The 18,045-nt window shown below is 37.4% G+C and overlaps 1 protein-coding gene across 4 annotated transcripts; it reads right to left on the bottom strand.

The window, feature by feature from the left end:
* Positions 1-98: 98 nt before the first annotated feature.
* sclt1 (sodium channel and clathrin linker 1) lies at positions 99-18,035 on the bottom strand. 4 transcript variants are annotated; one of them, XM_041982418.1, is made up of 22 exons: positions 17,988-18,035; positions 17,569-17,616; positions 17,037-17,104; positions 15,378-15,430; positions 15,159-15,231; positions 15,003-15,058; positions 14,549-14,684; positions 10,538-10,660; positions 10,223-10,288; positions 9,427-9,497; positions 8,489-8,579; positions 8,259-8,350; positions 7,869-8,046; positions 7,669-7,767; positions 5,220-5,291; positions 5,007-5,081; positions 4,718-4,860; positions 4,449-4,641; positions 2,710-2,906; positions 1,093-1,171; positions 720-826; positions 99-596 (listed from the first exon to the last, which is right to left on the bottom strand). In XM_041982418.1, the coding sequence occupies exons 2-22, from the start codon at positions 17,600-17,602 to the stop codon at positions 539-541; spliced, it is 2,064 nt and encodes a 687-aa protein (XP_041838352.1). In that variant the 5' UTR covers positions 17,603-17,616; positions 17,988-18,035; the 3' UTR covers positions 99-538. The 4 variants fall into 4 exon arrangements, with proteins under 4 accessions (XP_041838352.1, XP_041838350.1, XP_041838351.1 ...); XM_041982416.1 differs by having other exon boundaries at positions 99-609; positions 731-826; positions 17,970-18,015; XM_041982417.1 differs by lacking the exon at positions 17,988-18,035 and adding an exon at positions 17,669-17,687 and having other exon boundaries at positions 99-609; positions 731-826.
* Positions 18,036-18,045: the final 10 nt, after the last annotated feature.

Consider the following 18,045-nt stretch of genomic DNA (forward strand, 5'->3'; position numbering starts at 1 on the left):
AACAATAGAGGGACGTTTCAAGGAAAGGTACCTTCTTTTTCCTTACTGCCTTACTGGCAGAAATACTCAAGATTCCAGATATTTCATTTTAAAGTTTACTATCTCTGATTTAACCAACCCTAAAGACGTTCACTCACATTAAAATTAGTTCCCTTGCCAAATATTGTCAATAGTTCTACATTTCTTGCCAGAAAGATAATATTTCTGGACAAGCCTAGAACAGGTGGAAATGATTAGCTTCTTGAAATCCAGTTTCTCCAACAGCCTGAAGATCCGGTATGAAGAGATTGCTGAAAATACTTTGAATAATTTGTAAATATTAAAAAGTTTATTTCACATTATATTAAACAGAAGCACTTTGAACCAGAAAATACAACTCACCAGAGAAATAACAATTACAATGTTTGTGTATAAAACTAATAAGTTATGGTTAATTACCAAAGCATACAGTACAAAAGTGTTTTCTTATGCAAATGTTCAAACTGTGGGCAAGTACTTAAATATTTCTTTATATTATTATATTATACATAACAAGTTGTCAGTTAGTCTGGATTTGCCATGGCTGTTTTCCTTCGCTGTGATGCCAGCATACTGAGCTGTAAAACAGACCAAAAGAACAAGAGATTAAAGTAATTGGTGAACCATCAGAAAAAAGTGGAAAAGGAAATATGTATTATAGGTTTTTAAGCGTCACATTAGGCCCTTCTGTCTGGACATACATGCTAGTTACCTGTTGTGTTGCAGTAGCAGCCCTCTGTTCAGCTTGTGTCAGTCTGTTCTGGAGACGACTTGTCTTTTCTTGAAATTTAGCCAGCTGCCTCTCACACTGAGCAAACACAGATATACATTTTTGTATAGGGTAAAATGCATTAAATTCATATGTTATTTAAACCTATGACTGCGCTAAATAAATCTATCTTAAATGTGTTTTATGAAGAACATCATCTATGTTAAAAAGAGCTAGCTCATTCCATCAGACTGAAGATTATTTTACAGGCATGTTGAATAAAGGTATCAAACATAACTGAGTGTTGGTTACATTCTATATTTTGTTTAAAATAATGAACTCTAGCATTTGGCTGTCACACAAACCTCTGAAATAGTATTATAGCTGGTTTCAAGCTGCATCTCCAGCTCATGTGAACGCTGCTTCTGCCGATTCAGTTCTGCCCTGAAACAAAAGGGAAAAACAGAAATATAAAAACCAAACAAGTCTCAGGGAGACAATAGTTATATTTATAAAGCTTTGGCTTATAAATGCTTAGCATTTTAGTACATATCAGTGTCATAAAACCTTTGCCAAGAGCAGAACAACTTCAACAGTTGATTTTTCTGAAATGTTTTAGTTTTTGATGTAATATTAGAGATAAAACTGATGCAATAGAATCTCTAGACAGAAGCGTATTAGAGTAAAGATATTTATTCTTTCATTACACTGTTTGTCTTTAATTCAAGAGGGAACTGTATTAAGTATTTATGTATTTCATCAACAGTTTGTCAGTTTCCATTAGCTTTGTTAGAGCTGAACACCTCAGTTTGCAGCTTCTCTTAAACCAGAGAATGTTTGCTCTGCCTGTTTTTTTGCACATAATTTTTTTAGACCAACAGCAGAAAGAGGTCGACTGCAGGCAAAATATGCTGTATGAGTTTGAAGTCACAGGTAATTGCTGATAGACTGGAACCAACTTAAAGTTATTCATTGTGATTTGGCCTGATCATTAAACCCACATCTCAACATGGTCCATAGCTGCAGCAGCAACAGCAGAGGGACTCCAAAGCCGAACACAAGAGTAGCTTCAGGAAAACAGTAACAAGTCCTACGTTACACAGCAACAGCATAGAACTGAACTCAGCTGACCTGAAAATACCTCTGCACTGTTACTACCAAACCAGCCTGGTTGGGCTAAAAGATTTCTGGCAGAAAAAATAGGAGAAATGTCGAAAAGTAAGGTGTGCCAAGGTGGTAGGAGAAGTTTTGAGGCTGCTATTGTTCTTTAAAGTTGCTTCAAAAAATTTCTCTTGGTATTGATTTAACTAAAGACCAATTTTTCCTTATTAATAGTGTCCATTTAGACCAGTATTTACCACATAAATATTTTTCTCATGCCATGAAATTGCTTGAACGTAATTGTATAATTCTCTTTAATATATATTAATTTTAAATGGGGAATTTAATTTAAACCACAGATCACAACCAAATCAAATTGGTTTTCAGACTTGCCTCCTGAATGCTGAGATTTGATCATAATCACTGAATTTTATGTTATCTTTCAGAGTAGTGAGGCCTCCCACAGCTTTTCTTCAGATAAAAACAGGACTCTCTGATTCTCTCCATTATTTTCTTTTTTATTTCATATTTGCTTCATGTCATCTGGCATATAAAAAGGATTACTGAATGCTGCTGAATGAAATTCTAAAGACAACCGTCCAGGTTTTAAGAGGTAGTTTTCAGACATTGCTTTAGTTTTATAATGCTGTTAGTCAGACTTCAGGTACTCAATGCATTAAAGTACTTGAGCTGTTTTAGAACCTGAGCTGTCCTTGGAAAATGTCGAGTAAAGTCACTTAAACAAATGTTGCACGAGTGAGAGCTTGTAAATATTATAAATAAAATTAAAATATTTAAAAAGTAAAGTTTTAGTCCATATAAATCACATTTTTGTATCATTTCTGTAGACATGTTTCAATGTATTTAACAGAATTTCTTACTTGAGACTTGTGATTTTAGTCTCAAAGGACTGCACAAGATTCTTGGCCTCTTCTTTCCATCGTTGAGTGCTTTTCTGCTGTGCTGCAAGAAGGCGTGTCAGGTCAGCGCTAGAGCTTCGACTGCTTTCCTCCAGCTCCATCACACGTGCATCAAGTCCTTGTTTTCTGAGACTGTAGTCTTGCTCCATCTCTGAAACCTTAGGTAGGATAACAGTGAGTGAAGGTGAAGAACAATCCAACTGGTCTGAAATAGATAGTTTATATATCTAATTACATGTGACCTGATCACAAGAGTATTAATAAAACGATCAAAGGCAGTGCCCACTGCTGAGCAGTAAACAGAAGTGAATAAACCCCTTTGTGATACCACTTACATAAATTATTCAAACTCATATCACCTGACAGTCACCTAGGTCAAGTTGCCATCTGAGTGTAAAGAAGTTTTGAAGCCCCGTTCTCTCTGTATCATTTGCAAAGTCAGCAGAAAATCTCCCTTTCTAGGATTGTTCTCTGTTAACAGATTTCATTTTGAGGGCAGAGGATTTAATACTAACTGTACTCATGCACAAAGTGCTCCTCCACAGTTTAAAAAAATCTTGGAGGAAACCATGTATGCAGTATCATTCTCTTCCTTACAGGATGTTAGGACATTAGAGGAAATCAACTTCTGAGTGGAAATAATAGATGATTATTGGAAAAAAGTGCTTGAATTAAAACACTTGTCATCTCCGTGTGCTTGACACAGCTTGATACAACTCAGAGACACATTGATAGCACACCTGTTCAATACAGGACTGGAGAAAGTCTTCTCCCGTGTGGATTCCTCATGCCCTCGCTGTAAAGGCCAACCAGCAGACTGCATACACATGTTTTGGTCCTGCCCTAAAGCAAGTTCATTCTAGCTCAACATTTTTAATGCCTACATCAAAATGATCCAAAAAGCTAAATCCTCCATTCCGCACTATTTGGATTCATCCCTGAATTTTACACCCTTAAAACTTGTGTAGTTATAGTATTTACTTTTTTAATTGTAAGATGTTTCATCTTCCTGTCCCGGGAAAAGCACACACTTCCCAACTTCCCAAGCTGGATTTAAGACACAATGTATTTTCTGAAACTCAAGAAGATTAGATATAACCCTAAAGGGTTTTGCAAAAATATGAGGAGCCTTGGAACCCCTTCCTGGAATATTACAATAGTTTACAGTTATCACTAAATGAATATTAGATTACCAGTGATAGGGTGACACCCTCTTATTTATTTGTGGCCTTTTTTTTTTGGCTTGTTTTGGTTCTGTTTTGTTTAGTTTTTTTCTCTACTCTTTGAAACTTTAGGTTGGATAACTCCACTATCCTAACAAGGATTTAGACTTATCAGGGACAAATGGAACGGGTAGGGGAGTTTTGGGTACTTCATTATGTCACTTAAAAAAAAAAAAAAATTCCGCCTTTACTCCTGGTCCCAGTCTGTAAACAAATATAAGGATTTTTCGTTTCCCTCTGTTATCAAAATTCAATAAAAAATGTTGAAACATCAAATTTTCTCTTTATTTAATTCAGCTTGACACTGCTGGCCATAAAAGAAAGCAACTTACACTTTCTTCTTTACTTATTTCATAGTACTCTAACCATTTTTATTTTGTTTGGTAGTCTAAGATTATTTTGCTGTGTACTTTGTTTACAGTGTTGAATATGAACAGACTGATTTGCATCCTCCCAGTTTGCATTTGAGATCGTTACCTGCTGCTTGGCTTTCTTTTGGACCAGCAAAGTAGCCTTACGAAGTTCATCCATCTCCCTGTGGAGCTGCAGGTTCTCCTGTTGCAGCTGGAGCCGCTCCTCACTGATGCCGACGCAGTCGTCCCGGGCTGCAGCCAGAGAGCCCTGCAGCCGTCGCACTTCCTCCTGGCACCGAGACAGCTCCTCACTGTAACTAGAGACGAATGGAGGAGGATTTTAAATTCCTGTACAAGATGTAAATCCAATATGCAGTGCTAAGTAAGACTTACTCAATCTCCATCTTTTTCATTTTGTTCTGGGTACTTTGCAGAGTGAGACTTATGTCTTCCTTCAGTCTCTCTGCATTTAGACACCTCTGATGAAGGGCATCAATCTTCTTGAACTCTGGCTCTGCTCTGCCCTCCTTATACACCTAAAACAAACCCCCAGGCATTACTACCATGACCAGCTGCACTGCATGAGCCCAGTCAAAGAACCATATATTCAAGTACTATAAAATATCTGAAGCAGGCTTCAGCAGTTTCTTTCTTGCGCATTCACTGGTGCTTTCACAGATACCTTCTCCAGTTCCTCCTCTACCGCTTTTCTCTCACGCAGGGACCTTTCAATCTGAGACTCTTTATCTGCACACTCCTAGAGAGGTGAGAAGAGGGAACAAGAAGTGTCATGAAGTAGATTTGTTGAAGACAGAATAAGGAGACAAGCTGATACAAAAAAGTTTAGCGAGTTAGATTTAAAAATAAATATCCTTTTAACAGGACAGGCTGTTACCAACTGCAGTGCAGACAGCTCCTCTGCCATACGATGGATTTGCATGTTGCACTGCTTGCGCACATTTTCCACCTGTTGAAGATAAAGTCACACAGCTGAGATAATAGCAATGGGTTCGTGTCTTCCATCACACATTTACTGGAAGGACAAAAGACCAAAATCCAAAACAATTTAATATCGAAGTCATAGTTTCTGTAGAGACTGAGAGACAAAAGCTTTTAAAGGAGTGTGACAGTAAGAAGCACTGAGCTATAAGACATCTTAAAGGAAAACAAATAATCAAGGGACAAACGAAAACAAAGAGACGGTGCTGTAACAGTCCATGTATTTCCAAGGAATAAATCCATTTATTTTCAAGAAAACCTCACAGAAATTTTTTTTCTCTCTTTGTTTTTTTCACATAACAAACAATATCAAATTCAGTGATTCTCACTAAGGTGAAATGTGCCCATCGCTGACACCTCTTAACGTGTTGAACACATTTCCTCATCCAGCACTAACGGAGCGTAGATTTACAAGGATTTGACACCTTCGTTGTTTACAGCCATGTTGCTTGCTTCTGTTGGCAATGTTTCTTTGCACAAGACATCCAAACTGATCAGCAGGTCAGTGTGAAACAGAGGTCATCAATTTCTGCCACATTCAGCCACACTTGCAAGCAAGCAAATGTCTGTCTATAGAATAGCAATGATTATATATGATTATATATGTCACACTTGAACAAAGAACAGTGAATAACTGGAAATAACTCCATTTTGGAAATCCCACCAATCATGCTTTATAGACTTGCACTATTACAGTACTTACATCCTTAGGTCATTCTAAAGTCTGACTAGCATTTGCAGGCGGTTTGGGGATTGATTCTTCATTACAAACACTTGTTTTCATGATGAGTGACTTTAAATAAGTATGAGTGATAAAGGAGCTTAATATGAAAAAAAGGTGCCTTTCTTTTGCTGCAATATTTAAACTTAACCTCCAGCTCCATGACAGAAGTACCTGGAAGTAGGGCTAGGCAATATGGCCTAAAACTGATATCCTGATTTTTTTTTTTTTTTTTTGCCTTATCCCGATACACGATATAGTACTGTATAGCTTGATGTTCATGCATAAAATGACACCAGTAGGATTCAAGTAACCTCTGCTAAATGTATCTTTATTGTTTATTATTTATTATCTTTATTTCCTGTTCAACAAACTTTTTATTCTGAACTGGGGACCTGCACTCATAAACCTAATAAAAACCAGTGTTTCCCCAACCATTATAATACAGGGGCGCCCCAACCCCCTAACAGCAATTCCCACCAACCCTGGAAGTTTATTTTATTTTCTATTATTACTCATTTAAATCTTATATATTTTTTCATTAAATTATTTTATCATATTTTATTATTAAGGTTATTTTAACAACAGAAGTACCTCTGGTCACCTTTCCTCTACAGCAGGCTTATATTTTGTCCTTTTATTATAAAATCTAAACAGCCTGGTTTTTTTCATCTCATTCTCATGTTGACATGTAATTATGTCATGTCTGTACATGCTGCATGCACACACAGGTGAGCTACACTCCCATCAGCAGAGAGAGAATGCACGTTAGAAACTGTCGCTGTAAAAAAACAGACAGGCATATCAGCTTTAATGATAACGTCTGGACAAAAAAACAGCTGGAGGAGAAGCAGGTGGAAGAGTTTCCTGCTCCGGTGTATTAACCCTTCATGTCCACTGGGAAAGGAACACAGCTGAACTATCAGTCTCCTCGTCATTGTCGTCATTTCTGAGTCAAAAAACTGCTTAAAGTAGACGTTCATCTTCCATCTCTTAACGAACGTAAACCAGCTTGCAGCTAGCTAGCTAGCTGCATACTCTCTTTCCCATCTCCCCTGAAACAACAACATGCATGTGCACAGGAGAGTTTTTTGGACAGGCGGGGCAGTGAGCAGTCTGTCTGCAGTGAGTGAGAGAAGCTAACTACGAAGAAAATCACATGTAGCCGCTTTAAACGCAGCATTGTCAGTTTGCACTTGATGTTCGCAATATTTTATATATCCCATGTAAAACTTCTCTGGATACATTGAATATATCCACTATATCGTCTAGCCCTACCTGGATGGTCAAGAAAAAAAGAAAATGCATGTGAATCTACAATTTTCAGAAAAACCTTAAGCATGACCGTTGGTGCTTTTAAGCCCAGCAATGAATGCTTCAGTTACACAGCGCTGCCTTAACACAATAAAGAACTACAGGTAATGGATTTAATTTCTATGTAAAACCATTTAGAATTTAAAATATATGTGGTTTTTGAGTCATAGTTTAAAGGTTAAAATCTTCTATTTGGCATTAGCATTTAATAAGCTTCCATCAATCAAATAAGGAAACAAATTTGCGATTTCTTTTTAAAAGCAGATTGAAGTTACAGATATACTAGTTCAATTATTTAATTGCTGCATACCTCCTTCCTGGTTCGAACTGCTGCCTCCTGTATTAGGTGTTTGATGGCCTCCTTCGTCTTTTCTAGCTCTTCAATCTTCTGTTTCTCTCTTAACAGAGCCTACAGGTGAAATAAAAGACACAAACAGGTACAGTTTCAGAGGGAAAATTCTAAGCTGATGTGGATATTTGTCGAGCATTAAGATGAAGAAGAGAAGTCACCTGGTCCTTTTGCAATGCAGCTTCCTCAGCTACTTGAACACTCTCTCGGACTTTGGACAGAGCCTCATACTTCTCCTCTTCTAGGGTGGAGCAACGTGCCTGGAGCTCCCCCATCTGTCTCTCCCACACAGCTTGCTCTCTGCGAACCGCCTCTGCGTCCTGCGATGCAGCTTTTAGCCTGGAATTTGAGAAAATGAGGGAGAATTGGCAGAGGAAGGAAAGTCAAAAACCTGCTGTTTGGCCCTAAGACAGTAAAACTGTGATGGAAAATGTCATGACTTTCCATAAGATCAGCATTGTGGTACTCTCAGTCTTCAAAACAATTCCCTCTGCTATAAGGAGCGTCGAGTGATTACTGATAAAGCAAACAGCAAAAAAACACATGCTCACCTGGTCTCTAGTTGGTTTAAGGCTGTCTGAAGCTGCTGGAGACGTCTGTCTGCTGCATCCTCACGGCCCTGAGCTTCTGCTACATCTTCCTCCTAATTACATGAACATAACCATCACGAGGCTGCAAGATTAGAAGACTCTCACAGAAAAAGCAGCTTCTACAACCTCTTCTGTCCCCATAATTTGTAGATTGATAAACAACTATTTTTTTTAACTCCCCCTTTACTCACCCGTCTCTGCATTTTTTCCTGAAAATTCTGCAACAATTTGGTCATCTCATCTACTTTGGCTGTGGACGTCCTAAGTTCAGCTTTAGCCTGTCTGTGTCAGTACAGAAAAAAAAGTATCAATAAATTTCACATCTTTAAATATTAAGATTTGTAATACAACCAAGAGTTTTCTAAAGTTCACTGGTTGATAAATTATATTTTGTTTGTTGAATCGGTATGAGAACTGGAGAGAAGTGACATGTTTTTATTTCTTTTTAAGAAGATATGTCCTGGACTGATGGCTGCCATCAATGCCTTCCTGGACCCCCTGCTGGTTTCTTGGCAACCTGACACTGACAGCAAGGCACCAGGAAGCCACAAACCAGATGGCTGTCACTTTATATTCACTATACAGTCTAAACCTTGTCACTAAATACATTTCGTCCAAAAATTGAAAGTTATCCTTAGACTTTAACTGAAATAATAGATCCTAAATTTCATTTTAACATTTGCATCCTCAGTTGCCTGGTCCATGATTTTACTATTTACTTAAAAAAAAAAAAACATACAATTAAATAACAATAATAATTTTCATTTAAATAAATTACATTTAAAAGCAAAGGGCTTTCTTTACAAGTGTGCAGAACATTGCAGACATTTACACATTGTATACAGCAGTGCTGAAAAGTTCTTTTAAAGCAAATAAAGACATACATTTAGAAAAGAATTAACCATTTGTTCAGAAAGTTAAGTTCAGAAATGTTTGTTTATTACTTATGTGCAAGTTTCAGAGCATGAAACAAACCTCTTAAAATCTCATCTGTAATCCAATTGAATAGAGATTTGTTGTCAAAGGAGTACAGTAAGGGGTGCAGCATGAAGTGCATAGAGTTGTTTGCATTAATGACAAACAATACCTTTGGCAGCAGCTGCTTTGAATCCCTAAAGTATTTAGTTACCTGAGCTGACTGTGTAACTCCTCCATTTCCGTGCTCTGTTCTGTCACTGTCTTCAGGAGCTGCTGGTTAGTCTGTGTGTGGCAAGAAAGACAAGACTTCCATTTGTGTGGCATGCTTCCAGACACACAGCTTTAAGCCAAATTTCAAACTAAGTGTCAACCAAAACTTTGCCCTTAAACTTCCTATGTCCTTTCAGAACAAACCCTGCGGAGCCTCTGTCAGCCCTCCACTGCAACAAACTCAGCTGCTCTCAGATGCAGTCACTGAAAAAGGCTGCTTACATTAAGAGTCAGAGAGAGAAAAGCCCAAGGCTCACCTACTCATTACAAATGCATTAGAAGGATATAGTATCACAATACAATGTCCTCACACGCCATGTTGTGACCAAAGTAAGCAAGTAAGCAGACTAAGCAGCATGTGTGTGTCTGTCGATTCGTTTTTGCCTAAATATCCATAGTAAGACTGACCTCAGTCAAGTCAGCCGTTTCTAAATAGAGCCTGAACAGTCTGATCTTTATTTATCAGTGACCGCGAGAGTGAGAGAGCGGGTGGTGTACAGCAGTGTGTGCTGGAAAAAGAAAAAGCTAAGATAGTCACAGGATTACCAAGTGAGCTGGCAGCCCATTAAACAACTAGACACTTCTGGCTGACTACCAGAGGGATTTAGAAACCAATTAATTTAGTTACAAGATTAATTATTAGAGCAGGGTTCATTTTGGAAAAGTGTGCAGCATTTCGTTCCCATGGCTAATTGGTAGAAAGTAATTTAACACACTTTTAATTAAGCATTACTTACTGATTCCAGCTTCTGATTGGCCACTTGGAGTTTGTAAGCGTGCTGCTGGAACTGAACAAGCTGGTCCTGTGATGGGGGGAAAGCAGTCAATAGCATTTAACTCCTAGTAATTGTGTCCTGCTTATATTAAGTATTAACTGAGTCCAAATAACTTTAATTAGCCTTAATGTATGATCACAGCTCCATCTAGTGGTGAAATGCCTACATATGTATGATTACTACTGTACACCCTTTCACAAAGTTCAACACCTACAGATGGGTAATGTGTTTGTTTATAATTTGCTGGTTCTGGAAGTGAGTGTGGGAATGGTGAACCTTAAGCTGCTGTCTCTGAGCATCATGGAGCTGCCTGTCAGAGTTGGCTTTCTGGTAAACCTGCTGTAGCCGATCCAGCTCCTGGGTTGCTGTCTGCCACAGCTCCATGGCCTGCACCCGCTCCTAAACTCAAGACACATAAGAATACAGATGCACATTCACTCAAATAACCATCATTTCTTGCTTTCTGTCGCCATGCATATCAAAAGATAAAAGGAGTTTAGGTTTTCATAAACTAACTTTGACAAAACCAGAGTGGATGTTTCCTGATGGTCTCTGCTGCATGCAGAGATAAAAAATTATATTGATCTTTAAAGCTAACTTCTAGACAGCAGCCATCTCCAACAAATTCCAGTAACACTGCAGCTCAGTAAACACTGAATGCAATTTCAAAAACCACAGGAAGGATTTCAGTGGGGCAGCAACTTTTGTCTGAAGCCACACTAAACAATAAGGTTTGGAATTGTTCTATTAACATCTTTTATATTTTTTCAAATGAAAATCGAGTATCCATAAAGCAGATGTTATGATCCTTTATTTCAAGAAGTAAAGATTATTCTATCTGCACATCAGAGGTTGGTAATAGATGCTACTCAGTTTCTTTCTTTTTTTTTTTGTGCTGCAGCTAAAATGCATTTTCACTATCAATTAAGCAACTGATTAATCAACTGAATCTTTGTGTCTTATCCTTTGTCAATGATTAAAACGATTCATATTTCTTTCATTAGATAAGTGAAAAGTCAGACTTGCAAAAAAAAAAAAAAAAAAAAAAAATCCAATTTAGCAATTATAAATGACAAAAATAAATTACTGTCACAATGAAGAGATCATAGCCTTGGAAATGTTACATTGTTTTCTAATTACTTAATAATTATCAACGATGTTGCAGATTAATCCCCAGCTGATTGGTAACTAATTTCATTAACAAACATCAGCAGCTCTGTTTCAGTTTCTTCAGTTCTTAATTGATAAAATTTATTCTTGTACAACTTACAGCTGAGAAATTACATGAACTACAAAATAATGTTAAATGAGTGCTGCAGGAAAGAAAGCAAGATGGTGACAGGACCCACATCAGCCTAACGTGTAAACGAGTAAAACACAGAAGAGAAATTCTGTTGTCTTCTCATCTACACTCACACCCACCAACCCACATCAGTCAACTGCCCTATGGATATAAATGAATACGAATCCCTGCAGCCATCACACACCAATGAGACCCATATTGGTGTACCCAAAGTTATACAGGAAGGTTGCACAATTATATTTGTAACAAAGCAGCTGTACTTTGTCAGGCAAAGCAAGGCAAGTTTATTTATATAGACAAATAAAAATTATCACGGCCAACAAACTTATTGCGCTAATTTTTTCTTACCGTGCAATTAATTGACTTATTGCTTATCGCGACAGGCCTATTCTGGACTAACTGCAGCTGTCTGATGGACTTTTTAGGGAGACCTGTGAAGACAACATTACAACAGTCCAGTCTACTAAAAATAAATACATGGACCAGTTTTTCTAAATCCTATTGAGTCATCAGTCCTTTGTGTTCCTCGATATGTTCTTTAAGTGATAATAGTCTGACTTCACAACTGTCTTAATATAACTGCTAAAATTCAGGTCTGAGTCCATGACTACTCCCAGATTACTGGCCTGGTTGTTAGTTTTGAACTTAGGTGTTTGAAGCTGAATACTAACTTTTAATCTTTCTTCCTTGGCTCCAAAAACTATTATTTCAATTTGTCTTCATTTGACAAAGTTCTGGCACATCCAATCTTTAATTTGATTAATGCAGTTGATCAGAGTTTGGATCGGACTGTCGTCTCCTGGCGAGATGGTTATGTACAATTGTGTGTCATCGACATAACTGTGGTAATTTTTTTTTTTTTTATATTTTGAGCGTGTGGCAGGATATAGATGTTCAACAGCAGTGGTCCCAGGATGGAGCCTTGGGGAACTTCATAGATTATTTCAGTTCACTCAGATTTATAGTTACCTACAGATACAAAGTAGTCCCTGTCTTTTAAATAATAATAAAACAGTTTTTCAGAAGGTCTAGTAAGATGTTATGTTTGACCGTGTCAAATGCAGAACTGAGATCCAGTAGTACCGGGACTGAAGTGTTTTTCTGTGCTCAAGTGGATGTCATCTATATTTGTGTCTGCCAAGGTGAGAGCTGAGCAGAGGTAAGTGAAAGCTCTTCTTAGTAAAATAAAAAAAAAGCTTGCAAATCTGGATAACATAAATCATTCAGAATTTTGCTCAAGATCACTTCAAGTTAGCAGATGTAGAGAAGTGGGGGGATAAAAGCAAGAACCTTTGGGGAGATGTGTTTTTTGCGTGCCCCCCCATGTACAGAGGCTTCCGCTCCTCATCACAGGTGGCCCAGGTTATTCTGGCTTTTATTGCCCTCTGAAAGTGAGTTGTGTTTCTCTGAGTCAAATATCTCTGACCTTCTAAGCGCTGGTGTGTAAACAATACCTGCTAGTGAGATCCTGCAGGAGTTTACAGCATTTTTTCATGATTGTTGCCACCTAAAAAGCCTGATCTTGTGGCTGCTTTTGTGAATACCTTATTTTATTATTTTAGCCATTCAATTATCACACTGGGACAGTATATCACCGTTCAACAAAGTGCTCTTGAAGCTGCAACAGTATGGACAAAAAGGAAAGACATTGCAGAAGCTTATATATGTATATTCATTTTCATTCACCACTTGCAGCAGATAAGGATGTTATAGACTCACGCAGTGATCATCTTTTTGCTTTGTGGTGATTTCAGACGATAGATGCTACAAAGTTCTCCTACACATGCACACTATTAATCAGAAACACAGAAATAAAGTTGATGTATGTATGTATTGTAGGAAATGCAGAGGAGCGCTGAAAGTTGTCACTGTAGCATTAAAGTTGCAGTGATTGGACCAAATTGTAGGATGCACACAATTTGTCAGGATTGGCTGAATGTGTGTTAATCATTGCAATTGCAACATCACATATTCCTGTAGGGGCTGACTAGTGAGCATACAACACACAGTGTGTATGCACAATACACACAAGCTTACAGAACTAGAACTGTGGGCTTAACCCTTTTGCTGCTTTTTTTTTTTTTTATTTTATGTAAAAATACATGTAGATATTCAACCCTCTAGAGAACAGTCAACATTCAGACATTATTTTTTTTCCGGTCATCCTCAGTTGTCAGATTACAAAGCTAAAATGATGTAAAATAAATGTATCAACAGATATAGCACCATCAAACCAACCAAAGAAAAAAAAAAAGAAAAAAGTACTTTGTAGAAATAACACAAAGATTAACAGTAACCAAGACTTTTTTCATCTATATATAATCACGTTCAGTATATAATACTGAAACAAACATACAAAAGAAACAAAACCAACTTAAGCTCAGCGAGTTTTTGGTGCCACTGTGTCAAAAACATCTTTATTCCAGATTTTGAGGACCTTTTTTTGAAATTTATTTATTTTCAGATGCACATTGAACTTTTTTGTCACTTGCTGATCTCCTGCTGCTCCTGATCGGACATTACAGTCAAATTAAGACATTTAATTAGTTGAAAGTTTGATGGGAAGTGGCTTCATCATAGTTTGTAGGTCAAAATAGAGGTCTCTTAACATCATAGTAGTGATAGAAACCTTTTTTTATTGCAAAAACTCGGTAAATATGAATGAATGACTTTATTGTCACTGCATAATGTACAACAAAATCACAGAAAAACCACTGGATCACTCAGTGTGATCGTACCATATAAAGTCTCTGAATAGACACTACAATTTGCATCTGGATTGTAAACTGCCTGGATGGGATATAAATGGCTGGAAAACATCTGTAGATCACCTAACAAGTAAGATACCGTTCACAGTTACACACTACCATTCCTTAGTAATTCTTGACAATATAAGTGATAGCGCTTGGGAGCACTGACGATCTAGAGGAGTTTTAAGGGTAAAACCTCAAGAGTTTAGAAATCTACAACAGAAAAATACAGACCTGCTCAGACAGCTGAATCTGTTCTTGAAGGTTTTTGATGATGGCATCCTCCTCCATTGTGCTTCCTTCCACTCCTGAAGCTATGGGAAGGGCATGGAGCTGTTTTTCAACAGCATCTCTTAGCTCTCCGTGCAACCTTGAAAAGGCAGTGGATAGTTACTGGAAGTTTCATTTCTCGAAAATAACTTAAATTACACATAGTTTCAAGCTTCATTATTTTTAGTCAACTTTTGTTTGAAAATGGCCTAAACACCTTGATTACCAATAAAGAAAAACAAGGCAAACAAATTAATACAGTGCTCAATATAACCCTATCCCTAAATAAAGAAATAATTTAGGCAAAAAATGAATGACTATTCTATAATGTCTCTGGCAACAGGTTTGGTCTGTACTGTACAAATCCATATTTGTAGTCTGTTGTGGGGCCAAAAGCTGACATGCCAAAAATCTTTACCTTTCATTTTCTATCACAAGCCTCTCCACCTTCAGCCTTAGATTTGTCATCCGCTCCTGTTCAATAAGCACACACACATGAAGAGCTATCCAACAATTAACCTGCAAACCAAAAGATTTTCACAATTTCATAAGTTTAACCTTGTTTTTTTTTTACCTGGTATTTTTGCAGCTCTTCAGTCATTTCAGCCATGTGCTGATCATACTCTGCTATAAGCGGAGCCATTATGCTGTAACACAGAGAAATGACAGTATCACTTGTGTGGGAGAAATGATTTTCTCTTTGTTGTATTTATATGAACAGTGATAATAATTGAGCAAGATTGAAGCGTGACAAAGAATTTGAGACAGAGAAGAAGGAAATTGTGTAACTAACCCCCTATCTGAGAGCCAGGGTGCAGGAGACTCTGCCCGCCGTGCTTCTTCAACCTATCAAACACATGACATGATGCAAAGAGTATCAACATTAGCGTCTACCAGACAGTGTCTAATTATACTAAGTACTAGAAATTCTTTAGTCAACAAAACAAATAAAGACAGATAAGTTACAGAAATCAGTCAGTATAATTCCCATTTATGTGACAGTCGGTAAGTCACCTTACTATGACCAAATATGAGCTTTTTTTTTTTTTTTTAGCTGTGATGTTGCTAACAAATACTGGTACAACAGTTAGGCTTCCTCAGTGCAGTTATCCTTTTGAAGTTCCTCTGCTTCACTTCAGTGCTCATCTAAGATAAATATACTTGTTTTCACCTCCTAATGCATGATTCATATACACTACCCTAGTTCCTTATTGTGTGTATACTAGTGACAATCAAGAAAAGTTCTCAACATGTTAAGCCCAACTTTTAGACCACAGACAAATGTTCGAGATGGAAGATAAATGGCACAAATCTGAGACAAATCTGGCATTGGATTGACAGTCACCATTACCCACTGAATATCTAGCATGTTTGATATTCCAAGACAGAGCAGGGGTGTTGTGAGCCATCAGTATAGAGCAACAGCCAATGAAAGTAGAAGTGACAGGGTCACTGGACAGGGCAACCCTCAAAAGAGGAAAAAAATGTGCAAAAAAACAAGACAAGAAGTATGGGGAAGAAACTACAGTCTGCTCAGGAATTTGAACAGGATTCTTATTGGTGTGAACACTCATAGGTCTTTCATGTTTCCAGTATGTAATCACAGTTGTCTTCACCAATCAAAAGAGCAAAATAGACTGAATCAGGACAAAATACTTTAATCTTAGTGGAAGCTTAATGACACAAGGGGCTTGTCTGCATGACAGCTGGAACTGCTTATCAGGGATCAGTTGGGTCAGTCTGGGAAAAAACCGTGTGTGTGAGAGACCCCCTGTTGCAAATCAGTTGTGTAGTAAGAACACACTAGGACTTCAAAACACAGACACACCAGACAAGCATGTTGTGTAGTGTGAATAATACACCAGTCCATTGAAAGAAAAAGTCTTTGTCTCTGAGTGTGACAAAGCTTTGCTTCGTTTCAAAGTTTATTTTCTCAGGATAACAAGATAAATTATTATATGACGGATTATTCCAATGCAGGGTTGCTGAGGGGCTGACGTCTATTCCAGCAGCTACTAGTCCATCACAAGACCAACACAGACGGAATGGTTTTTTTTTTTATTGGCATCACACTATTCTACTACTTCTATCAAGTCTGACACAGGCTGAAATTGCAATGTGTCTAATAATCATGTTTTACCAATTGCTCATTCACAGAATTACACATACCCATGCTATGACTTGTAAATCCTCCCCTACAATCATTCTGATTAATGAAATTAGGTGTAACACAATAACCACTTATTTTTAGCCCACCTTAACCATCTGGTGATCTCGAGAAAACAAACTATTTTCTTAAGATAACGAGACAAATTACTCCATAATCATGAAAAGAACAGTCCTTGTAATCTCGAGGTAATGAGAAAATTAACTTGTTATCTCATGATGAGGATTAAAGAAAGAATAACAATCAAGCCTCTGCAGAACACTGAGTTCAAAATGATGTTTTTACCTGAGATGATGTTGATTGAGTGCGGTGTCCACACTGATATTGGCTGAGAGCAGAATTTAACCTGCGGACTGAAAATACGGGCACGTGATTAAGCATACATACATTTTTCAGAGTTCCCAAGAATTTTAGTTTCCCATCTAAAGTAGACGTTTTAGTAATCATACTTATATACACACACAGACACACATATGTATATATATAGATAGATAGAGAGAGAGAGAGAGAGAGAGAGAGAGAGAGAGAGAGAGAGAGAGAGAAGTTACACCCTGAATTATAATCTTAAACGGGAGAAAAGGCCATTTTCGATATCTTGATGGCATATTGGCAAGATTTATATATTGCTATTGTACTTGGGAAACATTATAAGAAAATAATCATTTACTTTAGTCGATATTAATCATAAAGATTAGAAACGAGCATTGCACGTAGGTCAAGAATGACTGACAAAACAGTCCCAAGGAAAGAGGAAAAAGAGAAAATCATGATAATGCGAGTGAAAGGAAATGTATCCTATCTACTCACTAACCCTTACCTTGATCACGCAAAAACTCAACTTCTGCCTCCATGTTTAGAGAGTAGTCTAAACGAGAAATGAGTATTAGCAGACGAGCGGATACTAATTTTCTACCCACATATAAACTGTTGTTTTCGGGGCTGTCTTTCAGTGCTATGTTGTGATTCAATAGCACGCGAAGTCAGCTGACCACTTTAAAAAGCTATGTTATTTAAGCTAGCTTTCCACCGTTATCCATGGATACCTTTTGTTAGCAATCACGGCTTAACTTTGCGGGCTAAAGTCAGCGTTGCAATCGTAAAAACACACAGTCAAGCAATGTTTCGGACGTGTAACATTGATTAAATATGCTAAAGAATCACTGTACGTATTTTTCTTAATACAAAAAATATAAAATCATAATTCTAGTTTTTACTTAAATTGCTTTTTCCGCCTACCGTTTTAAAGCAAAACAAATAACAACCAATGACGACGAAGGTGTGCACCACTAAAGTA

Source organism: Melanotaenia boesemani, chromosome 4, assembly GCF_017639745.1.
Source record: "Melanotaenia boesemani isolate fMelBoe1 chromosome 4, fMelBoe1.pri, whole genome shotgun sequence".
NCBI lineage: Eukaryota > Metazoa > Chordata > Actinopteri > Atheriniformes > Melanotaeniidae > Melanotaenia > Melanotaenia boesemani.

What these genes read in the sequence shown, in the direction of transcription:
- sclt1 (XM_041982416.1), bottom strand. Translation starts at nt 17,602, where the DNA reads ATGGAGGCAGAAGTTGAGTTTTTGCGTGATCAAG. An exon ending in CTCAATCAACATCATCTCAG is followed by an intron (nt 15,431 to 17,036) that starts GTAAAAACATCA and finishes TGTGTTTGATAG; the next exon opens with GTTGAAGAAGCACGGCGGGC. An exon ending in ATGAAAAAGATGGAGATTGA is followed by an intron (nt 4,642 to 4,717) that starts GTAAGTCTTACT and finishes ATTCGTCTCTAG; the next exon opens with TTACAGTGAGGAGCTGTCTC.